This window comes from Eptatretus burgeri, chromosome 6, assembly GCF_056783735.1.
Source record: "Eptatretus burgeri isolate ZD-2024b chromosome 6, Ebu_testis_v1, whole genome shotgun sequence".
Taxonomy (NCBI): Eukaryota; Metazoa; Chordata; class Myxini; order Myxiniformes; family Myxinidae; genus Eptatretus; species Eptatretus burgeri.
The window spans coordinates 91824916-91852044 of NC_140966.1; the positions used below are offsets into that span (position 1 = coordinate 91824916).

A 27129-nucleotide genomic window follows, 5' to 3' on the forward strand; every position below is an offset into this window, starting at 1 on the left:
GTTACAGTTGGTGTGACTGGCACTGCAAGTGCTGTGGGTGCAAACACTCCCCCACCCCACCCCAGTCATGTGTGGCAGGAGCAAGTCAGGAGAACAGATGGAAGATGAAGACATCCATGCAGGTGTAATATGTCATATAAAGCAGATTTCTGTGATTGGGAGGGGGGTGGGGGATGTGTGTTGGGGGAAGTAGGCTGTGGGCGCACGCGAAGAGTGTGGTGTTGCTGATGTGGGTGTTTGCGTTGTTGTGGTGGGTGCATGCCTGGGAATTTAGTGGAGTTTGGAGGGAGGAAGTTCATGGATATTTTGTCAAGGTTGAGGCTATTTGGTATGAGAACTGTTTATTTTGTGCCAGGGATCCTAAAAACATAGGGTTTTGTATTGTTTCAGAGGGGTGGGGGTGAGGGATGTTTGTGGAATCTTGGGTGATGTTTTATCATGTCAAGGTGGAGTAACAATGTTTGTGGTGCGTATGGGTGGGCCATGAAGCCAAGATATAGGGAGAGTTTATTCTGAAGTTGTTTTTTTGAACACAGGGAGAAGGCATGTGGAGGAGCGAGAACACAGAACAGATCAGGATACAACAGAACAAAAGGAACAGCAGAAAGAGAAGAGGGAATACGAACAGCAGGGCTGAGGGACAAAATAGATGGATGGAGAACATGGGATGTGGGTAGGGATGAGATGTAGGAGAGAAAAAGGGGGTGGATAGGAAGGATGCAGAAGCAAACTCTCAGGAAGGAATAAATGGAAAAAAATGAGGAGGGGGTCATGGGAGGGTCTTCGTGTGTGTAGAAGAGATTATGGTTTTGGATGGGGGATGTTCTGAGATGATGGAGAACAAATGTCTTGAAGACGTGAGGGAAAAATTAGATTGAAGAGAATGTGGAAGTTGATTCCACAGGTGGGAAAGAAGAGAAACAAATAAGTGTTGGTGAGCAGTGATTCTGAATTGTGGAGTTTCATGAGAAGGGGGTTACTGTTAAGGAAGTAGATCGGAGGATTTGAAGTGTGGTAGTGAGAGATAAGGGGGTGGGGGGAGAGAGAGAGAGACAGAGACAGAGACAGAGACAGAGACAGAGATGTACAATAGCAGCAAAGCAGGTCTTCATGACACGTGAGCTGAGGCTGTCCGGTGAAGTTGCAGAGTCAGAGTTGAGGGTTTCCAGAAATGTCTCCACCTTCTCATGTGCAAAAGTCACAGAATCCCAGAAGTGATTGATTGCACAACAAGCTAGGGGAGGGGTGGGTACAGAGAGTGAGGTATTGGGGACACATGATTTGGAAACAAGCACAGAACTGAGGCATTCGGCTTCCTGACTAGCAGTGTTGGCTGTGGTGCCATTTGAAGTGAGTGTAGGGTCAGGACAGGAGCATACTTAAAAGAGGAATTCACAGGGCACCACCAGGTTTTAGAGGAGGGAGACAAGTTTGAAAGTGCAATCTTGAGGCTTGACAAATTCTTTCTGGATCTCGTGAGAGTGGACGCACACTTGTTGCAGACTTTTTGGAAAGATATGAGGTTGCTTTTGGTCTTATAGGAGGAGAATGCAAGGAGTTTTGAAGCAAATGCTTCCCAACAGGATTCAGTGTACCTATGGGCAGGAAGATGTGTATGATGATTGACGATGAGATGTGATGAATCTGTGCATCAGGGAGAGCAGGTTTCTGTGGAAAAATTCCCAAGCTGAGTTATCAGAGGTGGTAGATATACGAGTCCATTCCTGAAGTACAATGGCTGCTTTCAGTCCCTATCAGTTGGCCTGGATGGACTGCCAGGCTTGCGGTGCTGAGGCTGTTCTCTGAGAATAGCAAGAGAGATGTTGGCCTTCACAAGCATGTGAGCAGATGAACCAATTGGAGCAGCCAAAGAGCAGGAGGCATTGGTCGGGAAGTTGGTCATAACCAAATCCACAATGGAGGATTTTCCATTGACAGAAATCTGGTGAGTAGGTTTACAGATCGTTTCATTCCCATGGAGTCACATAAGTCATTTGCTTAAGTGCCATGGCAGGTGAGAGAGAGGTACCAACACCCAGCCAATTGGCATGGGGACAATTGAAATCACCACATTTGAGGAAGGGAGAGTTTGGATGAGTGGTTAAAAGTTAGTCCTTCTGAGAGAAGGATGTAGATGGAATTGTCACTGTTTGAAGGATGATACAACACACAGACAAACGTGAGATGGGATCGGAGGAGAAGTCGCAGCCAGAGGTAACTCCTGGGGTTTGGGATGTGTAAAAGCAGTACACCCAAAGTGAGAAATGGAGTTCATGATGTGCAGACTGATATCGCTGCTTGGAATGGGCTTAGATCCATCAAATGGGAGGAGAGTCAGGGAGGTCCTGTGAGAGGAAGTATGCTGTGAAACAGAAAATTTATCAGCAGTGATTTGGATTGAGAGTGAGGATTTGGTACGGTCTCAACAAGAGAAATGTGGAAGGGCAAATGGTGGTAGAGTTTGCAAAAAGAATGGAAATGGCAGTGGTAAATATGTATTTCAAGAAGAAGGAGGAACACAGGGTGACATACAAGAGTGGAGGAAAGTGCACACAGGTGGATTACATCTTAAGTTGGAGATGCAACCTGAAAGAGATTAGTGACTGTAAGGTTGTGGCAGGGGAGAGTGTAGATCGACAGCATCGATTGGTGGTCTGTTGGATGACTTTAGAGGTGAGGTTGAGGAAGAGAGTGAGGGCTGAACAAAGGACCAGATGGTGGAAGCTGAAGGAGGAAGACTGTTGCGTGAAATTAAGGGAGGAGGTGAGACAGGCGTTGGATGGTGGTAAAGATGGGTGGGATGATTGGGCAACAACAGCAGAAGTTGTGAGGGAGATAGCTAGGAAGGTACTTGGTGTAACATCTGGACAGAGGAAGGAAGATAAGGAGACTTGGTGGTGGAATGAGGAAGTACAGGAAAGTATAAGGAAGAAGGGGTTGGCGAAAAAGAAGTGGGATAGTCAGAGAGATGAAGAAAGTAGTATAGGTAGGAGTACAAGGAGTGGCGGCGAAAGGCAAAAAGAGAGTTGGCAACGGCCAAGGAAAAGGCATATGACGAGCTGTATGAGAAGTTGGATACAAAAGAAGGGGAAAAGGATTTATACCGATTGGCAAGACAGAGGGACCGAGTTGGGAAGGATGTGCTGCAGGTTCGGGTGATAAAGGATGCAAATGGGAATCTGCTGACGAGCGAGGAAAGTGTGTTGAGAAGGTGGATGGAGTACTTTGATGAGCTGATGAATGAAGAAAATGAGAGAGAGAAGGTTGGAAGAGGTGGAGATAGTGAATCTGGAAGTGGGGTGGATCAGTAAGGATGAAGTGAGGACTGCTATGAAGAAGATGAAAAGTGGAAAGGCGGTTGGCCCAGATGGTATACCAGTGGGGGCATGGAAGTGCTTAGGAGAGATGGCAGTGGGGTTGTTAACCAGATTGTTTAATAAAGTCTTGGAAAGTGAGAGGATGCCGGAGGAGTGGTGATTAAGTGTACTGGTTCCGATTTTCAAGAATAAGGGTGATGTGCAGAGCTGTGGAAATTATAGAGGGATAAAGTTGTTAAGCCACACCATGAAGTTGTGGGAAAGAGTAGTGGAAGCTAGGTTGAGAGGAGAGGTGACGATCTGTGAGCAGCAATATGGGTTTATGCCAGGAAAGAGCACCACTGATGCAATGTTTGCTTTGAGAATGTTGATGGAGTAGTATAGGGAAGGCAGAAAGAGTTACATTGTGTGTTTGTGGATTTAGAGAAAGCTTATGATCGGGTGCCAAGAGAGGAGTTGTGGTATTGTATGAGGAAGTTGGGAGTGGTGGAGAAGTTTGTGAGGATCGTGCAGGATATGTATGAGGTCAGTGTGACAGCGGTGCGGTGTGCGGTAGGAATGACGGACCGGTTTAAGGTTAAAGTGGGATTGCACCAAGGATCGACTCTGAGCCCTTTCCTGTTTGCAATGGTGATGGACAGGTTGACGGACGAGATCAGACTGGAGTCTCCATGGACTATGATGTTCGTGGATGACATCATGATCTGTAGGTAGAGTAGGGAGCAGGCTGAGGCGAGCCTTGAGAGTTGGAGGTATGCACTGGAGATAAGGGGAATGATAGTCAGTAGGAGTAAGACGGAGTACATGTGTGTAGATGAGAGGGAGGGTGGTGGTATGGTGCGGTTGCAAGGAGTTGAGGTGGGAAGGTGGATTGGTTTAAATACTTGGGATCAGCTGTCCAACGTAATGGAGAGTGTGGGAGAGAAGTGAAAAAGAGAGTGCAGGCAGGATGGAGTGGGTGGAGAAGAGTTGGAGGAGTGTTTTGTGACAGAAGGGTTGCTGCAAGAGTGAAGGGGAAAGTATATAAGACGGTAGTGAGACCAGCTATGTGGTATGGTTTGGAGGCGGTGTCAATAACAAAAAGACAGGAAGTGGAGCTGGAGGTGGCAGAGTTAAAGATGCTGCGATTCTCGTTGGGAGTGACGAGGATGGACAGGATAAGGAATGAGTATATTCGAGGGACAGGGCAGGTCGGATGGTTTGGAGACAAAGTGAGAGAGGCGAGATTGAGATGGTTTGGACATGTGCACAGGAGGGAAACGGAGTATATCGGGAGAAGGATGTTGAAGATGGAGCCGCCAGGCAGGAGGAGAAGAGGAAGGCCAAAGAAGAGGTTCATGGATGCGGTGAGGTCGGACATGCGGGTGGTTGGAGTGTCAATGGAAGACGTGGAGGATAGAGCGAAATGGAGACGGTTGATCCGCTGTGGCGACCCCTAACGGGAGCAAGCCGAAAGAGGAAGAGGAAGAAGAAGAGAGAGATTTGGATTGAGAGATCTGTCAGGTTGGAGTGGAAGCCTCGAATGCTTGAGGACCAGACAGGCTTGGACAGGGGAGTAGGAGCTGTTGGTCGGGTGCAAGAATGGGGAAAGGAGCAAGGAGAGGGAGCTGGATGGGGGGAATTGATATGGTGCAGGGCCCGGGCGAAGTCTGGAGGTTGCGAGACTGGGTTGAAGCTGGGGGAGGTTCAGGGTTGTGATGAAGCTGATGATTGTGCGGCAAAGGGAAAATCGAGATGGGGAGGGGTGGAGGAGTAACTGAGAAGGGGAGGGGGGTAGGGGAGAAAACTTGCAGCAAAGGTTCTAGGGTGGGGAGCCAAGAGGGGTAAGATGAGGATTAAGTCAAGAGGGGGTGGGATGATAGGGAAGCTGAAGGAGGGTGGCACTTGGGTGAAGCAGAGAGGGGGTGGGATTAGAGGGAAGTAGATGGTGGGGTACTGATGTGGAGGGGTTTGACACCATGGATTTACATGAAGGAGAATTGAATCTTGTGTGCACACAACATTGGCAATATAGACTTCTTCGGATTCCCAAACTGGAAATACACCAATAGTCTTATGGGGTAGAAATAGTTTTCTATTGAAGGCAAAGAGGAAAATGGGGCTGTTCGTGTGAGAGGAGGCTGGATGAACTAAACATTTTGGAGTGAAAAGTTTTTCGGAAATAAGTAGTGTGAAAAAGAAGAGGAAGATAATTTGATGATGAATGAATGGGTTGTTCCTGATGGAGTCCTTGAGAGTAATGCATTTTAAAATACATTTTTCTGAAAGTTAAAAAAAATGTTCTTTAGAGCTTTTAAAGGAAGAAACATTTTATTCAGTAAAGATTCTGTTTGGGGATATCAAAAAGGAGAAAGAATAAGGAGTGAACGAGTAACTGTTATGTGCATAGCAGAGTTCGTTTTTTGTTGTTGTTGTTTTTGTTTGGGAGTGAAGATGAGTTTTCTTTTGCTTTTTTTGCATATTTTGTGGAGTCGGGAGAGGAAAAGGATTAAGCTGAGTGATGAGAAGTAACAACACCTGGGGAAAAAGGAGTGAAAACAAAGTGTGTTCAGTCAAAAATGGAGGAAATAACAACCAAAAACCCACCTAGTCCAGCTTAACATGAGTTGGCCAGACTTTACCAGTCACACAAATTCGACATTTCAAGACAAGCTTTGGTTTTGTATAGGAAATTGGACTAAGCACGACCATAAGGCCAAAAAAAAAAAAATGTTGCATTGGCGTAACGGGTCACTGAAAAATAGGGTAGGTCGGTTGGGATCTTTTTTTTATTTTATTTTTTTTTTTTCTTCCTAATAAATCCCTCCCAAAATCTCCCCCGGCTCGAGTACCACCCTTTTTGTCGGCGGGTTCTGTCCGAAACACTTCCGGGTTTTTGCGATCGCGATCGCAATCAACAAGATACTTGAAAACGATAGCAAAACAACAAAAATAGCAATAAAATAGGGTCGGCAAAATTTTTCGATAGCAAAAAAACAAAAAAAAAACGTAGGGTCGGCGGAATTTTTAGGGTCGGGCGGGTTACGCCAATGCAACATTTTTTTTTTTTTGGCCTAATGGAAAGGGTAATCATATTGTCTCATCAGATGCTCCGTTAAAACAGTATACCTCAGTGCCGGGATCCTTTGCCCCAGAAAACGGATAAAAGGTTTCTAACTTACGAATACATTCAGTTATTTTACAACTTTACCGTTCCCTAAGGTCACCATAATGAGATGTAATTGAACACCCAATGGAGTTAGATGGCTTGAACATGTTTCTTACCTTTAAAAAGGTTTATTTATGATGAATATGTTGGAAAAAGTGGATGACACAAGCAGTTTGGAACAAATCATGTGATTCAACAGACACAAATAGGGGAATGGGAGTATGCAAACTTACATACAGGGAAATAAGAAATAAATACAATGCTTACCCACACTCGGTGCTAGAGACCACACATTTTCCAAATACCAGGTGAATGCACCTGGCGTTGCCTGGGTTCTTTTTGAATGAATTTAATCTTCTGTACACGAGCATGTCTGACACGAGCACAGTATCCCTAAGGGGTTGGTGAGGAGGAAACACCCCCGCCCGGGCGAGGGGCCTCACCACCTATCCTATAACCTTACTGGGGCCCGTCCTGACATTTTTTGTTTCAGAGGTTTCCTCCTATCTTTCACCATTCAGGAGTTTAGCGTGTGCAGTCAAACAAACAAACAAACAAACAAAAACTTCAAATTATATATCAGATTTAAATTGCAGGCGAAGACTTTCCTTTGACTATGATTTGCAGGGTAGAAGGCAACCACCATTTTGACACATTTCAGGTCAAGTGATCGGCACGGCCTCTGCAATTTAACATCAGGACCCTGTCCTAATGTTGTCATCCAAATGTGGTTGCATTCTGACTGGTGGGTCTGGAGAAGAAGATTTTGAAGGAATTTACACAATTTTCACAAACATTTACATGTCCAGATGAGATCACAGTGCTCCACCAGGCTCTGGCCGAAAACTTTTTTCTGGTCAGGAGCTCAGTGTGCAAAGGAAGAACTTTGCATGATGGAAGATGCCCAGTTAGCGACTCACTTTGGAGGCCAACTTGAAAATGTGGCTTTGCAAGGAAAGATCATGGCAGATAGTGAGACCCAGCCGCTTGAGTGAAAGGACTTCTTCAAGATGATTGTTGAGAAAGTAGATGGGGTGGTTTTCCATATGGTCCTTTTGGAGAGCCATCGTGAGCGTGTGTGATTTGTTGGGATTTAAAGACAGGTTCCACGTGTTGGACCAGTTTGTGGTTTTACCCAGATCTGCAGAGAGTGAAGAAGCTGCTGCTTGCCAGTCTGAGGGAAGACAGATAGTATGACAGAGGGACGAGTCATCAGCAAAGAGATAAATAAGATTTTCCAAAGTCAGAGAGATCATTGATGAAAACCAGAAAAGAACAGGACACAGAACACTGCCTTGAGGAACTTCAGCCTGGACAGAAAGAGGGGATGAGAGAACTCCATAAAGGACCAGACGTTGGCTGTGACAGGAGAGGAAGTCAGTGAGCCATGAGTGGAGATGTTCTTGGATCCCATAGGAATAGAGTTTGGTGAGCATTGCAGGGTGCCAGACCGTGTCAAAAGCACATACTATGTCTCGCGATATGGTTCTGATTTCATGTCTGGCATTGAGTACATCCATCCATTGTTGGGAGAGCCACAGCAGCACTTCCAGCGTGGAGTGACCTGGTCTGAATCTAAATTGATGATTGGAAATCAACCCATTGGAGAAGAGAAGGATTTCTTGTCTGAAGCAATGATGGATTCCATAACCTTGCTGATGATCGGGAGATTGCTGATTGGTCTGTAGTTGCAGGGATCTGTTTTTACACCTTGGTTATGTAGAGTAGTAATGTTTGCTGATTTCCAAGCAGAGCGGTCATGTTTGCTGATTACCCAGAAGAGTGTTAAGATGACCTTGAGTAAATGAGAGGGTGAAAAGAATGGAGAGAGGGTGAACAAGAGCAGCAGAACAGGTTTATCAGTCACGTGGTCTGATGCCATCTGGAGCCCTTACAGAATCTGAGTCAAGGTTTGACAGCAATCTCTCCACCTTGTCAGGCGAAAAGTACACAGAGTCCAGGAACAGCTGGGTGCGACTGGATAAGGTGGCTACAGAAAGCGATGGGTTTGGGATACAAGATTTAGAAGCAAACACAGAGTTTAGGCATTCAACCCGAAGGCGCCATGTCAGCTGTGTGGCCATTTAAGGTGAGGGAGTGAATGGAGGGGGAACATACACCAGAAATTTAATAAAATTTAATACATCGGTTTCTATGGGAAAACATGTTTAGTTTACCACAGTTTTGCTTATCACAAGGTTTTCCGGGAATGCAACCCTCGCGATAAGGCTGATTTGAAGAAAGGAAAGGAATGAAAGTGGAGCATACACCAGAGACAGACATAACAAGGTGCCACCAGGTTTCAGAGGAGGGATAATTTTGAAAGTTATTTTTGAGGTTGGACAGATATTGTTTTCTCGTTCTCCTAAGAGAGGACACATTGAGTGTTGCGGTGTTTTTAGAATGCACTGAGAATACCTTCGGTTGGATGTGCCTCCCAGGAAGAGAAGGCAAAATGTTTTAGATCAACTGACACGCCACAGGATTCAGTGTACCATGGGTGGGGGGAAGGGTAAGCGAATTGAAGATGAGATGGGACGAATCTGTGCATGAGGGAGAGCAGGTTTATGTGGAAAATTCCCAGGCTGAGTTAACATCAGAGGCAGTAGATGTGGGGGACCAGTCCTGAAAAGAGATTGCTGCTTGCTTGCCAATCTGCCTGAGCGAAATGCCAGACTTGCTGAATTGAGGCAGCTCTTTCAGAGTCCTCGCCAATCTGCCTGAGTGAAATGCCAGATTCGCTGAGTTGAAGCAGCTCTCTGAGAGTAGCCACAGAGATGTTGGCTTTCACAAGCACATGATCAAATGAAAGTTCTGATTTGTGGTCAAAATATACCATCAAATTTAAGGAAGTTGTTCCTCAATCATAAACTCATGATCTTACACTGATAGGATGGACGGACAGACATAAACCAATTGCTTAACCCTGCAATTCACTTCATGTGCAATCTTGAACATAATGATATACCCAAGCTTTGATGCAAGCTTTTACTTCGATTGTTTGAGCATGAAAGCATACAAACCACAATAACTCAACCGATTATGAAAGGACCACCTTTTGGTTTTTTTTGGAACTCAAACATGGTGGCAACACACAATTTGCTGACGTCATTAAACAACCTCCATTCTACACCAGCTGAACCAAGCCGAAGAGGTTTGCCAGGGATGGAAAGATAAGTTTGAATTGTAAGTTTGTAACTATGACTTTGAATGATCAGTTTGAAAGACGATTGTAAATTGGAGGGGTGTGTAATCAACAAAAGGAGAGAGGAGCAGACAGGGAAATAGGGCTAAACGTGGCTCTCTTCCATAAGTTTGTCATAGCTTGTGCTTTATTTGAAGCGGTTGCTGTTGGAGAATAACAAAACGTAGTATGCTTGGAACCAGTACAGAAAGCTCAAAGTCCTGATAAAATGAATTTTTATCATGAAAACGACACAAGACGTTTAACAACTTTGAAATTTTTGTTCCAGATAAATCAGTGATTAGTTTTCCAATGCTGCCATTTTTATGATTCTGCAAAAGAAGGAACTCTTTATATTTTAGAATAAAGCATCTCACACACACACACACACACACACACACACACACACACACACACACACACACACACACACACACACACACACACACACACACACACACACACACACACCTTTTGATAACAGAAGATTACAAATGTTGTTGTCGTTTTCTGATCCCTGCCCACCACCGACTCACCGAAGCCAAATCCACAATACTCTCACCCTCTGCATCCCAGCCCACTATCCCATCCACTCTCGCAACCCCTCACAATCCACCATCTTCCCCCTCTCCCGTTCCTCCATAAACTACCCACCCTCCCAACCCACAATCAACCATTCACTCACTCCCAATCCACTATACTCTCACCCTCTGCCTCCCAACCCACTATCCCATCCACCCTCCCAACCGACCATCCACCCGACCCCTCACAATCCACCATCCAGCCCTACCTCCCAATCCCCCATCCCATCCACTTGCCGACCCACTATCTCGCACCTCTCTCTTTTAACTCACCATCCCTTGCACCCCCCTACCCCCCAACCCATCATTCACCCACTCCTAACCTACCACCCACAAACACCCTCTCTCTCAATCCATCAAACACTCACCCACCCCTTCATCCACCATCCCACAATCCACCAATCCACCCATCCATCCACCCCTCCCAAACCACCATCCAACACCCCACACTTCCCAATCCACCACCCAACACCCCACCCTTCCTAATCCACCATCCATCCCCCTCCACCCCCCGCATCAATCACCACACAAACCAAACCAACACTCACTCACCTTCCACCCCTCCACCCCCAGGACAGGGCTATGAGGGACACCTGCATGTTCTCCACTGCCTTGCCTCAAGTCACAGCCAACAACATTTATCCGATCTTCCAGAAATTTTCCTGGATCCAGCCTACCAACTAATAAACCGCGAAGACATCATCTCCACACAAGTACCAAATATTCAAGGGTCGCTTTTTTTGCCATGGGATCCTGAAGGACTAGTTTCTGTATATCGCATTTGGGACACAAGTATGTCGTTTTACCTTTGCACACTATCAACTAGCAGAGACCTTCAGGCTTTCAGTAAAACTCTAGAATTGAGCCTGAAGGAAATAGGGGATGTACTCACTAGTACAAATAAGAAACAAGTTTATTAGTTGACTGAAACGATTGACTTGTAAACACCATTTGTTTCTTTTCCTTCAGTAGAAACACTCATGAACCTGTGTGATGACATTTATCAGGATGCAGGGATCCCACATTTAGATCCCATCTCTGTGATTATCTTTCCATTGTCTTATGAATGGTTTAATATGGCTGTCTTGTATTCGCCACATGTCATGTGTGCAAACTCTTTATCTTCGTCTCCACAACTCCCCTCATCGCTCCAATAAATTTACATCGTTTTGATGGATATATTTGGTCTGTTTTTGGTGTTGCATTGGTATGATGAGCCAAATGTCATCCTCCTGCATCTACATTCTTTGTTGTTCCTTGTTATTAAATGCTTATAGCAGCTTGTCAATCGAAAAATACCTAATTTTACAAATGCAGTGACCAAGTTGTAGCGCCTCATAAACATCATCATCGACAAAGTGTGACGATGCTTCACAATATGTATTCAGATGCCTATGTGGCTTCAATTAAATGTTACAAATGATTGAAATAGCATTTCACAAAATTATACTGTTCGGTCACAATTTTTAGATGTGAAAATGCGACTTCTGGTTTCATCAGTCTGTAAAGCAGTGAACTTCCCACTACTCCCCACAGTGTCATTCAACCGGAAAGTTTTCCAAGCCTTCGTCGCAACATTGGTGCTCCCTTGGGTAAGAAATCGATCCATGGACATGTTTCTGGCACACTTGCTGTCTGTGGAGAGCCTGTTATCAAAAAACAAGGACAAATGAGCTAAGATCCTCGTCCTCTTAATGATGACGTAATAAAAACGAATATGACGTCATTGTGATGTATCAGGTTTGTGATAAATTATCTGTGCTAATGCGCGGCTTGATTTCCGCGAACAAAATTCAAACAGCTTGCCTAGTTTTGGAGATAATGGTATAGGTGATTTCCATTAACGGCGATATTATGATTGGAGATTGGAGATGAATTGGAGATGAAAATTGGAGATGGTTACTGCCTGCGCGTGGGCTTTCTGCATATACGTGGCAAGTTTCACGAAGATCCGATGAAAATTCTGGGTTGTGAAACAAAAATAGGAATGACATCATAAAAATTGATATGACGTCATAGTGATGCATCTTATGTGCACCCATTCATCTCTGCTAATGCCCTGTTCGATTCCCGCAAACAAAATTCAAAAAGCTTGCCTAGTTTTGGAGATAATTTTTTTTTAGGCGATTGCCATTCCTGGAGATATTTTGACGCCATAAATTTTTTTCTCGGAGAAATTTTCAAAATCGGAGATGGTTACTGTCTGCGTAGGGTATTTTTACATATATATATATATATATATATATATATATATATATATATATATATATATATATATATATATATATATATATATATATATGCCAAGTTTCAGGAACTTTCGATGAAAACTGTAGGCTGTGAAACAAAAAAGTCCACAAGAAGAAGATGAAGAACAACAATGTGAGTAAGACTTAGAGATCCTCCACGAGGATCTAAAAATGTCAATAAATAGGAATGACGTCATAAAAATTGATATGACGACATAGTGATGTGTCATATGTGTGGTAATTCTTCTCTGCTAATGCCCTGTTCGATTCCCGCAAACAGAATTCAAAAAGCTTGCCTTGTTTCGGAGATAATTTTTTAGGCGATTTCCATTGGCGTAGATATTTTGACGTCATAACTTTTTTTCTAGGAGGAATTTTCAAAATCGGTGATTGTTACTGTCTGCGCAGGGTATTTTTACATACATACGCCAAGTTTCAGGAAGTTTCGATGAAAACTGTAGGCTGTGAAACAAACAAGCTCAAATGAGCTAAGATCCTCGTCCTCTTCATGATGACGTCATAAAAACGAATATGACGTCATTGTGATGTTTCAGGTTTGCGATAAATTATCTGTGCTGATAATTCAAACAGCTTGCTTAGTTTTGGAGATAATGGTATAGGCAATTTCCATTAGCGGCGATATTATGACGTCAACTTTTTTTCTAGGCAGAATTTCCAGTCGGAGAGGGTTACTGCCTGTGCATGGGCTTTCTGCATATACATGGCAAGTTTCACGAAGATCCGATGAAAACTCTTGGTTGTGAAACAAAAATGACAAAAAATAGGAATGACGTCATAAAAATTGATATGACGTCATAGTTGTGAGGAGTGTTATTAATGGCCACATTTGATCCATAGTCAATCCTATTTTAGTCGTTAGATGTAGGGATTTGAACCAAGTTCCTTATATACTTTGCAATGCATTTTAAAGTCTCTATAGTTTTCAGGTGCACTGCCTCCCCAATCAGCCCAACATATATGCCCTGGAAAGATAACACTCTGTCTTGGTCAACACACACACATTCCTTTCCTGTGGACTAAAGAGGGGGCTTTGCTTTCACAGTGATTAAAAGCCTAGATTGTGGAGGAGAATTGCCTAATGGAAGTTGCTGAGCCAAAAACGAAGTGGCTTGACCATTTCACCTTCCCTTGGGAGAGGAAGAGAAAGAGCCTTGGCACAATTTTCAGTGCACGCTCGGGGCTCCTGTCGAACCAACCAAAGAAAGATTGAAACCAGAGACAGATTGTAACTTGAGATAGATTGTATATAGGAGTGTTTTTGAATGTGAAACTTCAGTGTGGTTTGGTGGCTCTCCACTGTTGGTTGAGCTGCCACATCACCTCCGCATGCGTGTGGTCCTTCAATAAACCGTATATTCGTGAATCCTCTCCGAATCTCTTCATATCGGGCCGAAAAAAGGAGTCTTCACATTTGGCACTGCAGATGGGACTCGAGTGCTTATCCTGACGGTGCGAACCAGAGGTAGACCGATGGAATGGATCCCTTTTGGTGTTATCTGGGGAAGAAATTACTATGTCATCAAACTCTTCTGATTTCTACTCACCAATATCTCCAATACCACCGAAAAAAAAGTCCTGAGCGAATCACTTTTGGGAAAATGTTTGACAGCATTTTGAAATTTTGTTGATATTTCGGCTTTTTTCGCACAATGAGAATAAGTGTTAGAAAAAGGAAAATACCGATTTCTTTTTTTTTTCTGGGATACGGGAGTACTGCAAATTGGCTTATATATTAAACATAACATGTTTTATCCTACTATGACAAAATAATTTAGTTCTGACAGAGACGTTAATTAAAAATCGAGGAGGATGGTATTAACTGCGATGAGACAGAAATCGTGGGCGAGAAGATTCATCAGTCACCAGATGGCGTAGCTGTGAACAATGCACATATAAAGAGATCCGACCATGTTCGGACATTAAATGACCTCCAACCCGGCATTAAAATTTCCAAGAAGAATATCCAAATTGAGCCATCTGTATTGTTCATGCACTGCACAGCACTTGCACAGCGAGAGTCTGAGGACATCAAGTTATACTTCATGTATGAACTGTCGGCAATACCTGCATCACTCTTCAAGGATTATTACATGAGAAAGTCTGACAAAGCAGAATTAGCCAGGGTCATCAAGAAAGACGTGACAAATATCAATCTCAAAGCTGCTGATCCACTTGGAGACCTGCAGATTGTGATAGATGGTGGTTGGCTGCTACACCACATTCGATGGAAGAAGAATACTACCTATCTAGAGGTTGCTGAACAGTACGATCCTATGTTTCTAATAAGTATGGATTGTGTTGTGTTGTGTTCAATGGATATGAATGGCCGTCCACAAAAGATCATGAACATTTGAGGCGATCAGGCAAATGGTCAGCTGAAATCAGGGTCAGTGATACGTCCAAATGCCACAAGGACCAAGAGACATTTTTCTCAAACACAAAGAATAAGACAATTCATAGAACTCCTTGCGAGTTTCCTGCAGGCAAAAGGGCATACAACTAAATGCAGCAATGGCGATGCAGATAACTTGATCGTATCTGCAGCTCTGGACTTTTCACGGAATAACCAATTTGTAGTGGTTGTCGCAGAAGACACAGATGTCTTCATTTTGCTGATACACCATTGGAAAACGAACATGGCCGATATATTCATGAGAAAAGAAAACAAGACCAGCTCACAGAAGAAAGGTGCTGAGGTGTATAGCATTCGAGAAGCACATGAAGTGATGGACCCGACCATCCGTCATAATATTCTTTTCATTCATGCTTGGAGTGGATGCGACAGCACATCATCTACCTTTGGACAAGGAAAAAACCCACCTGTTGAAAGCCTTCCCGAAGTTGGATAGCATTCAACGTCTGTCTGAAGCGTCTGTCTGAAGCGGATAGAGAGAAAACAGCAGCTGAGGTCGGTACTTTGGGAGTGACGTGGATTTTTTAAAACCCACCTTGTTGTGATCGTTGTCCTCCTGAAGGATTCTAACTGGCCGATTGTGGAATCCTATTTGACTTGAGACAGAGTTTAACGTTTGTCCGCTTTGATTTTAAAATCCTACAAAAACCCTATCGACACTGATAAAACTGATGTCCACACAAGTCCTTCCTTGTGAAACAATTTATTTTCTAATAATACACCATACATTTCTCACCCTCGTACAATGAACTTAAGAATCCCCATTGATTGCAATATTATTTGGTTCTATTTCATTTATTCTTAATTTAGTTAACAGTTGGACCAACCCAATTCAATTCACTTCTATATTACATCAGAGAGTTTTATTCTAACTTGGTACTTGGTCAGTTCCAAGGAGTACAAGCCACTGAGATACCATACTTCCTCACGTGCTTGCACTGAAAACAATTTTACATTTCAAAGCATTTTATACTTCCATGAGAGAGAGGTGAGGGGATATTCACCCAGACTGTAGACGTGTCCTTTAGACGAAAAGCCACTTCGTACATTTCTAAGCAAAGGTTCATTTACTCTGCTCCAGAACAACACATTTCTTATCATTTAGGGCAAAAGGCTTTCGGCCAGAAATGACAGCCAATTCAACTTGCAGCATAAAAGTTACATTTCTGAAACTAAATTTGTTGCAATTTAAAATACATTAATATAAAATTTTCCCCCATACTCCCCCGTTTTTTTTTTCAGGAAAATTTGAATAATTTTTCTTACACATGATTACCATGTCCCATTCCTGAAGGAGAAAAGATTTCCATTATTCAAGTTCAATCAACAATGGCAGTGAGTGCTCATATCAGAAAATGAGTGAGTTTCCATTTAATTTATGGCCTGTTCATCAGCATGTGTCACACATTGAAAACATGCTACCCGAAGTCAGAAGATAAACAGGTCAGGGTGTGGATAGTGCAGCACCCAACGGGAAACACAATCGAAGCACTCCTTGAGCTGAGGAGAAGGTAGATGTGGGCAAGTACAAGTTTGGGCCGGTCACTGGTTTGAAGGAGCGCAGTGTGGAATTCCAGGCCTGTCGTACATTGAAGTGACCACAGCAAGTTCACGATGTATTTGCAGAGCGGCAATCGAGAGTGTGGGTGAGAACATTCCTCCACGCAGGCACCACACAATGCCGACGTTAAGACTTTGCTCAACCTTCTCCTCAGTGGGTTTTTCTTTCTTTTCCCACATTACTCCATCTTATCTCCTCAGGAAGGGGCATGATCACGTGTTGAATGCTCAATCACCCAAATCTGGGTTCTCCCATCGTCCAATCTTTGTGTGGAAGTTCTTTCCAAACTTCATTTAGATGAAATCGTACATTGCTTCAAAGACTGCTTTCAACACTCCGAAACAAACAAAGCATCAATTAAACACCAATCAATAAACGTCATGAGCACATGTAGTTCTACAAGACTAACAAAGATTCTTATGGAAGCATTTAACTTGCATTATATGTCATACCAATATTTTAATCCCTTTCCTTATTATTTCCCAAAACAACATGCTAAAATATACAGAAATCCCAATTGTACGTATACTCAAAACATCCATCTCATTTGCTATTTCCATCGACATTTTAAATCTCTGACATTTCTCCATCTGTCCACTTCTCTCTCACCAAAACAGCAAACATGCTGCCATTTTTTCCAACTCACATACACAAACCATCTATCACTTCCTCCGACCTTCTCAATTAAGAATCCATTTTCCTTTATCAAAACAAATAAATCATTTTAAACAGTTGTACAAAAATTGTCAAATCACTTGTCAAATCTGTCATCAGACGAATATCATTTAAATTGCAGCTCAAACACTCTGTCTACACATGCAGCTACACCCTCCACAATCTTTATCCCAGTCTTGGAAAAGCATCTTAAACTTCAGACTAATAAACATCCAAACTCTCTTAAACAACTCTTGGTCAAAACAATAAAATATTTCCTTTTAAAATCCATAAATGAAAAATTAAATCTTCAGCATCTATCCAATTAAATCATGAATTTACCTGGACTGAATCGATCAAAGGGTTACGCTGGGTTGTTTGCCATTGCCTTCCCAGCACAAGTTCAGGTAACCTCAACATTCGCAGACGAATAAAACAATATTTCAATGTCCATCCGAGGGAATCATCTCTTATCTGTGAATTTCCCCACGTGCTAAACATCATCAAATCAATTTTAAATCATTCCCAATCACATTTCTACATTTAAATCACATCTTTTAAGTACAATCGTAACAACTCAGATCAAATCTTCGAAACATTTCTGACACGTCCTCAGAGCTTGCAGAGCACTTAAACCTGCCGGGTTGTGTCATTACAAATCATCACAATGCCAGCGAGAGCTCAACTCCCAAGACTTCACGTTCCGAATACAGTATATCCCACATTCGCAATTGTTATTTCACAACTTATTCAAAATCCCGATGGTTGTAAAATAAAACTTCAACACTTTTTCCTAAATGGACTTCACTTTAAACATTCAGTAGAGAGGGTGCGCCACAAACACCAAGGAACAAGGAACAGGAAGTTCTCTCCACATCCGGTGGGAAGAAAAAGGAAAAAACTCTGACAGGCAAAACCCACAGTTTGCATTACTCTGTCATGGCTTCAACACACACACTAAACAGCATTGCATATCATAGACTCGCGTGTGATCACATGACAAATACCAATCACATTTCTATCTCATCCTCTTGAATCTGCATATGAATCGAATTTCACACCTAAAGCAAAGGCTCGAAAAAAGACTCAGTGTAAAAATATATGCCACCCCCCACAGATCGAGTGGAGGGGGGTCTCACACAGTGTAGTTTGTGACCTTCGTGTGGAAATACAACGCCAAGAATGTATAACATGCCATTTCAAACAGACCCACAGCTCAACTCAGCACGAGTTAAAATATCGTCAAAATCCCTACAGAACACGTTTCATTGCAGTGAATATTGGACTCGCACAAGTTTCATTTTTTACTCTCAGTAACACATGCATCTCAATGCAAATCACCAACCATGCTCCCAGCTGGTTAATCGTCTCCTGCACTCTACAAAACGTTTCGTGCAAATCATTGCATTTACAAATCCGTAAAACCTCCACACAATATAATATAACAACCTCACTGCCAACAAACTTCCAGTGAGTTCAATGAACAAAAAGCAACTCTTATAACTCTTACAAACAGGTAACTTATATTTATCAATTTTAACCCTATCTCCGCGCCTCAGCCGTGTCCTCGGCCTCTCTCTCACAGCCGGTCCGTATCAATGCAAACATGTGGCATGTCGCTTCATCATTCCCATTTAATTACGCATCTGGCTCCTTAACGAGCCTCTTGTCATCTGACTCCTCTTCTTCTCCAGCACTTTTCTAAAACAACTACAGTAATTATCATTTACTTTAAAACGGACTCCCTCCGCCGGATCCTCTTCTTTCTCTCAATAAATTATCTGACAATGAACTTTTCTTTGTTTGAAATGTGTTACTTGCTGAGAGCGCTCTCCCTTACCTTCGCTCAGGCACTTGTCATTCCTCCAGGCACTGCCTCCGGCAGATTAAGCACCTCCGGTCACGAGCACCACAGCAACCTCGGTTTGAATCCAAGTCACGGCACCAACTGACGTGGATTTTATAAAACCCACCTTGTTGTGATCGTTGTCCTCCTGAAGGATTCTAACTGGCCGATTGTGGAATCCTATTTGACTTCAGACAGAGTTTAACGTTTGTCCGCTTTGATTATAACATCCTACAAAAACCCTATTGACACTGATAAAACGATGTCCACACAAGTCCTTCCTTGTGAAACAATTTATTTTCTAATTATACACCATACACTTCTCACCCTCGTACAATGAACTTAATAATCCCCATTGATTGCAATAATATTTGGTTCTATTTCATTTATTCTTACTTTAGTTAACAGTTAGACCAACCCGATTCAATTCACTTCTCCATTACATCAGAGAGTTTTATTCTAACTTGGTACTTGGTCAGTTCCAAGGAGTACAAGCCACTGAGATACTATACTTCCTCACGTGCTTGCACTGAAAACAATTTTACATTTCAAAGCATTTTATACTTTCATGAGAGAGAGGTTGGGGGATATTCACCCAGACTGTAGATGTGTCCTTTAGACGAAAAGCCACTTCCTACATTTCCAAGCAAAGGTTCATTTATCAGCTTGGTCACTCTGCTCCGGAACAACACATTTATCATTTAGGGCAAAAGTCTTTTGTCCAGAAATGACAGCCAATTCAACTTGCAGCATAAAAGTTACATTTCTGAAACTAAATTTGTTACAATTTAAAATACATTAATATAAATTTTTCCCACACAGGAGTTTCAATCTTCTGTCCACTCTACGGAGCGAAGGGCGAGTCCTTGACAAATCTAAGACACACGCAGTATCAAGCAATGGTTGCTCGGTGTAATTGAATGGATCCAGGACGACTCCTTCCGACTGAACGTGCAGCCCATTTCCATCACCTTCGTGTGCATCTCCAGATGGTTCAGTGGAACGAACTTGATAACAAACACTCGCGGAGCTTCGGTTTAACCCGTATACTGGCGGCCATCTTGGATTTTTAATATGATGTCTCTGTCAGAACTAAATTATTTTGTCATAGTAGGATAAGACATGTTATGTTTAATACATATGCCAATTTGCAGTGCTCTAGTATCCCAGGAAAAAAAAAATAGAAATCGGTATTTTCCTTTTTCTAACCCTTATTCTCGTTGTGCGAAAAAGCCGAAATATCGACAAAAATTCAAAATACCGTCAAAAAATTTCCCCAAAGTCAATCGTTCAGGACTTTTTTTTGGTGGTATTGGAGACATTGGTGAGTAAAAATCAGAAGAGTTTGATAACAGAAATTTCTTCGCCAGCTTTGACCTATTCCAAAACTAAGGGGCTCCGCTTGGTGTACAGCGCTTACAGGGGTCTCAGCTAAAAAGGTACAGGATGCGCACCCATCGGGCACCTGCAAAAGGATAGCCTGAGTTAGGTAATCACTGTACACCCAGCGGAGAGAGCTCCATTGAACGCAACTTCAGGGTCTGCTCAGGTCGTGAACTGATAATGAGGAGAATCGAATGCGGTTTGTCTGAAGGAGCACAAGGGGCTTTTAGGCTGTGTTGTGTGACCGGACAGGTGAGAGGATAAGGAATATCCAAGTGAAATAAGGAGAAACAGGTTAAAGTCTTGTATTCTGTGTTTTTGTTTGAAGAGGATAAGAAATATCCACGGGAAATATGGAGAAAATAGGTTAAAGTCCTGTTTTCTAAGTTGGTGTGCGAAAGACAAATAGGTTAAAGTCCTGTAAGATGGCTCCAAGGCTGTTGATTAGAACGGGACCCTGGTCCCATGCACTAAAAGGAGAAACGTTTTAAGGCTATAAGGTGGTTGAAAAGTTAAGAACATAAAATGAGGAACAGCTCTGTGAAATCCCAAGAGTTGCCAACAGGAACAACATTGAAAACTGTGGGGGGAAAACACGGAATGGATAAAGTCGAGGGACTGCAAGATTGGGTGAAATGGATGGCGGGAAGAAAGGATCCTTTTCCGCTAACCAGATCCCTCAATCCAAAGGTGTTGCACACACTTAGCAAGGTACTGACAGAGGGAGGCGGGAGAGCGGGAGGCCCGAGACAGAGTGGAAAACACTGGAGAGCGCATGCAGCGTGGCTGACGGAGTCACAAGCTGAGAAAGAACATAAGCGTTTTGGTCTCAAAGGAACTTTGAACCAACAGAAAATACAAGAGGAAGTGAGACAGGAGAAATCAAAACAAGTGCTAGCGCAGCTAGCGGAGACTAACGACAACGTACATGGGAAAATAACCACCCGACAAGAGCCAGCAACAAGAATTTACCCGGTTTTGGAGGAGAAAGGAGAAATGGGTGGAGTGGACATTCAACAGTTCCCCATGATGCAAGTCACGCCAAATGATTGGGTTTGGAGATCATGGACCCCTCAATACATTAGGGGAGTTAAAGGCAGCATGGAAGAATGCTTGAAATCCAACCCAAGGAAAGCCATAAAAATCTTACATGACCAAGTAAAAATGCACAGGGCAAACGAGAACGGACATAGGTTTCATATGCACTGCATTGTTGCTCAGCTCGGTCTGGAAAACGCATTCGGCGGCCTGGGGGGTTAAAGTCTAAGGAAAGCAGGACCACACTTTAAATCAACACGATCTCCCAGAGGGCGAAAGAGCGGCACAGGCGCCATACCGTGCGACCGTGCAAACCCTATTGGACCAATTAGCAATGGAGATGGCCCCAAGGGTAATGAAATGGCAGGCAATACAGGAGGTTATGCAGGATATAAAGGAACCACCTCGTGCGTACAAAGCACGGCTGTATGAACAGATCGAACTACACTCAGGATATGACAACATGGGAGAAGCGCCCATCCACTTCCTGAACACCATGTTCATAGAGGGACTGTGCGATCAAATAAGAAAAGAAGTAAAAGCGTCCCTTCCAGGGTGGAAAACAACCCCAGTGGCTGACGTATACAATAGGTCAAGGCAGGCCTGGCAGACTCTAAAAGAAGAAGAACGTAGGGGCAAGAAAACCGAGTGAGCCTAAATTATGAGAAACGTCAAATGGAAGGACCGTAAATACGACGAGAGGGAAGAGAGGCCCCACCATGATAACCTCGACTGGGAATCCCAGTATGAAGCGGGACAGGGTCAATGACGACAATGGAACAGGAGCGGCGGCCCGCAGAGACCGGGGGAATGCTTTAAGTTCGGAAGAGTGGGTCATTGGAGCTCGGAATGTCAAGCGAACCTCAACCCAAGAGGATGGGGACCACAATCGCCACCCCATAGGGAGAGGCCAACAGCGCCCCAGGCAAGGAAGAGAGAAGAGAGAAAAGGTATTGACATGAGGACAACGTGGTGGCTCTGCAAAGGGAAATACGGAATGTGAGAGAATTGACTACAACATTGAACGTAGAAGGGAAACAGGTAACATTTTAGTCGACACGGGGGCCACACGGTCGACATTAAAACAAGAAGAGATAAAGAACCTACCACTTTCAGGCGAATCATTGAGAGTGGTATGGGTTTCGGGACGGAGGGAGGAAATTCCGATCTCGGACAAATTACGAATTGAAGTAGAATCCCTGAAGGGGTAACATGCATTCTTGATAGCTCGACACACTCCAATGAATCTGTTCGGAAGAGATTTTTTGTGCAGAATGGGGTGCACCATACCGTGTAGAGAAGATGGGGTTTTCATAGATGCCCCGCTAGGATCACAATACGAGGTAATGACCCTCATGATGAATGAGCTCGGAGCAGTAGTTTATTGGTTGCAACTTGTGTCTCAGGAGGGTGGAGACCAGCTGGGCAGGGATTGGGAAAATGCAAAAACATTGCGAGATGTAGAGGAATGGTTGCTTAGCAACAACATCAATCTGGAAGGAGTGGAATTGACTTTGCACTGTACTGTCTACTACGACGAAACAGGACAGGATTATGAATACTCGGCCCAAGCGCAGGGAGAATACATCGCCACACACACTCTGATGACAACCAACTTATGGATCAGAAAGGAAGGAGCGGCGATGGAGGTGGAACCAGCCGCCGGAGAGCGCGAACTAATGAAGCATGGAGAAGGACTTACACCACACTTCTCAATGGCAGTAAGTAAAGGATACAGTGCGGGAGAATTGTGAAAATGATTACCCGATTGAGATGCACCCTGGAACCAAAAGAAAGGGGTAGCGAGGCTCGGGACACCTTACACATGATTAGAGGTGGAGATGGATGGAAGGTGTGCTTACCTAATCAAATTTTGACATGCATGCTGGAAAGGCATGAGATGAACAGCAAGAAGCCCCGCCGCAAGACAGACAGGTGAGCGGAAACCGAAGAAAGACTACAGGAAGTAACAGACAGGCTGTGGACAGAACATCCTAATGATGTGGGGACAGTGGCGGCAACGCCTATGTTTATCCAGGTAAAAGAGGGGATACCCCTGCTGTGAGTGGCTCAATATCCCTTGCGAAGGGAGGTGATCGAGAGAATGGCACCAGTGCTCGCATCCTTGCGAGAACAGGAGGTGATAGTACCCATGAAGGGCTCGTGTAATACGCCTATCCTACCAGTAAAGAAGCCCTGTGGAAATAAGTGGAGATTCGTGCAAGAGTTAAAGGGCGGTGAATAAATGCGTGAAATCGTGTTTTTCAGTAGTGCCACACCCTGTCACGGTACTGTCTGGGGTACCGTCAAGCGCAACACATTTTCCGTGGTCGATTTATGCTCGGCGTTTTTCTCCATTCCCCTGGCAAAGGAGTCACAATACTTATTCCCCTTTAGCTAAGAGGGACTACAATACACCTGGACGCTACTTCCGCAAGAATTTTGCGATAGTCCGGCACTTTTCTCGCAGGCCTTGAAGAAAGATTTGGAGGACATAGAGCTCCCGGAAGGTTCAGTGATGATTCCGCACGTAGACGATTTATTGATCTGCTCGGACGACCAGAGGAAATGCGAAATGGACATGGTGACACTGTTAACGGCGCTCACCTGGAAGGGTCACAAGGTTAGCAAGGAGAAATTGCAGTTCGCACAAACAACGGTGATATACTTGGGACACGTACTGGAACAAGGACAGTGAAGTTTAGGAGCCGAGCGAGTGGAAACAATCCTGGGACACCCGAAACCAAGTACATCGTGGGAACTTCGCGGTTCCTCGGAATGACGGGGTACTGCCAGCAGTGGATATCCGACTACGCAGTTCGGGCGCGGTCGCTGTACAACATGGTGAAAGAAGCGAAGGGGGATAAGATCTCTTGGACGGACAATGCGAACAAAGATTTCGAGACACTGAAGCAGGCTTGGGCCTCGGCACCTGCATTGGGGTTACCAAACTATAATCTTTAGTTCACTTTATTCATCGACGAAAGAGGAGGGTTCGCTGAGGCAGTGTTGACGCAAGAACACAGGGGGGGGGGGAATTGGCCAATCGCTTACTTGGACCACTTGGATCTGGTGATCACCAAGTAGTCACTTGGATCTGGTTGCCGCCGCTTATCCCGGGTGTGTACAGGTGGTGGCAGCAGCACAATATGCAGTAACCGCAACAGCAACCTTAGTTTTGGGCTCCCCACTGACAGTGAACGTTCCGCATGACGTCGCGGCGCTGATAAAGCAAAACAAAACACAACATATATCAGTGGCATGGGCAGTTCAACATGATCTGGTACTCTTGCAGGCAACTAACATTACGGTCGAAAGATGTTTGCCATTGAATCCAGCCTCCCGACTGCCAACAGGCGATGAGGGAGAGGCACATGTCTGTGAACGAGTGCTGGTCGAAGAAATGAAGGCCAGATGCGATTTGCAGGAAGCCCCAATAGCAAACGCGGATTTAGAGCTGTTTGTAGACGGAGCCGCGAGAAAGAACCGATGGGGAGAAACGATCGCCAATTGTACAGTATGCACCGCAAATGCCACTATGAGAAAGGAATTGCTACCAAAGGAATTCTCAGCACAGCAAGCCGAGCTGAGTGTGCTAATATGCGGATGTATAATGGGAGCCGGTAAAACATTGAACATATACACAGATTCCAGAAATGGCTTTGGGCATTTTACATGACTCCGCCGCCATATTGGCCATGCGGGGCTTCAAAACATCCGTCGGAAAGGTTATCCAAAATGGGGACCTGATTAAACAATTGATACAAGCGGCGCAAGAGCCACAGCAGATTGCAGTGATTAAATGCAAAGCTTACACAGGAGGGAAAGAAGATGTTTCAAAAGGCAATAATAGAGCGGATTTGGAGGCAAAGGCAGTGATCCATGAAGAAGAGTCAAATGCCCAACTATCAGCCGGTATCTATGCAGAACAAATAGTAGACGTTCCTCAAACTCAGGAACAACGAATAGACTTACAAGCCTCCGTACCCCTGGAAGAACAGGAATCTTGGAAGACAAAGGGGGGAGCGCAGCAAAACCCCCATGGGGTGTGGGTGGATGAACAAAGTAAACCCTTTGTACCTCAGAAGTTGCTACTGTGGCTAGTATTAACTGCCCATGCACAGGGACATATGGCCGCTAAGGGGGTATTAGAAATTATTCGTCAAACCTGGAATGCTCCAGGTGTGATGAAGGTGGTTATGGAGGTAGTTGGTAACTGTGCGACCTGTGGCAAGCATCTTCTTCTTCTTCTTCTTTCAGCTGCTCCCGTTAGGGGTCGCCACAGTGGATCATCCTTTTGATCCGCATTGTGATTTGGCTTAGTTTTTACGCCGGATGCCCTTCCTGACGCAATCCTGGTCACCTCTTACGACACAGGGATATGGTACACCTATTTTAACCCAGGCATTCACCGGGCCCAGTACACTGGTACTCACTTCACCGACCTCGTAAGGATGACAGGCTGAGTCAACCTCCTGGTGCGTATTAATTCAAGCGGCCAACGGGGCTTGAACTCAGGACCTTTTGGATCCCAATCCGCTACCCTAACCACTACGCCAACACCAGGTATTATGACCTGTGGCAAGCATAACAAACGGAATGCACCGAATAATAGAGGAGCGCATCCGCCCCCATCGGGGCCGTTCCAACACTTACAGATGGATTTCATAAAATTACCGCATAGAAACACCACAAATATGTGTTGGTAATCTTAGATATGTTTTCAAAATGGATGGAGGCTTTAACCACCACCAACCAGGAAGCCAAAACAGTAGCTGGGCTGCTCTTGCACGAGGTGATTCCGCGATTTGGGATCCCAACACGCTTATCATCGGACCAAGGAGGGTCCATGATGGCAAAGGTAATGATAAAAGTAGCCGAGACATTGGGCATCAGACAGAAAATACATTGCCCATACAATCCACAGTCAGCAGAGGCGGTGGAGAGAGAGAACCAAACCGTGAAGCTAACTCTCGCCAAGTTAGAAATTACCCTGGCCAGATGTGCTTCCGGTAGGGCTAATGAGAATGATAGCCACAAACAACGCAACCAGAGGTCTCTCTCCCCATGAAATAATAACGGGGCACCCTATGCAACTACCATCCTCTGCAACACCGGATATGGGGGATTGGGACTTGTCTTGCCTGATTGACGGTATGATGAATTATTGTAAGGCGCTAACTGCTGCTCAGGAATTTTCACTCACAGATACAGGAAGTGCTACCATCACCTGCTGGAGGCCCGCTGCATGAGTTTCAACCCACCGATCGGGTTTGGGTGAAAGAATTCCTGCAGAAAAACGACCTGCAACCCAAGTGGACGGGACCTTACACTGTACTCTTGACCACGCCCTCCACCGTCAAAGTGGGAGGTAAAAGTGCATGGATAAATCACTCGCACTGTAAAATAGCACACAAAGCGGCCAGAGACACCCAGGGGTTGGGAGGAACCTATTCCCCAAGAGAAGAGACACCCAGCCTTTTTCGTTACTCATTCCCCAAATGGTGGGAAAGCACGGGGTAACCATCCAACCACATCCCATCCAACCATAACAACTGATAGAGTTGCCATGCGTCCAAGCCAATGGAACTTATGATCTGGTGGAACGGAACGAAGAAATAAGAGTAGTTTCTTGGTTTTATGGAAAGATCACCGAGGGGGCTACAGAATCAGAGGGGGATTCCAAAATAGCTTGGCAGGTACAAAGGCAAAACAAAAAACCAACGGGGGCACT

The 27129-nt window shown here is 44.3% G+C and overlaps 1 protein-coding gene across 5 annotated transcripts in view; it reads left to right on the plus strand.

Moving 5' to 3' along the window:
* The window catches only part of LOC147025326 (carnitine O-palmitoyltransferase 2, mitochondrial-like), a 138191-nt gene that overhangs the window by 73812 nt on the left and 37250 nt on the right, over nucleotides 1-27129 (plus strand). The window contains exons 11-12 of one of the 5 annotated variants that reach the window (XM_085886201.1): nucleotides 11767-11822; nucleotides 19797-19859. In XM_085886201.1, coding sequence (XP_085742327.1) covers nucleotides 11767-11822; nucleotides 19797-19844 — 104 coding nt within the window. In that variant the 3' untranslated portion in view covers nucleotides 19845-19859. Of the gene's footprint in view, nucleotides 1-65; nucleotides 209-10803; nucleotides 11408-11766; nucleotides 11823-19796; nucleotides 19860-27129 lie in introns of those variants that run through there. The other 4 variants (XM_085886198.1, XM_085886200.1, XM_085886199.1 and 1 more) reach the window with 4 other exon arrangements.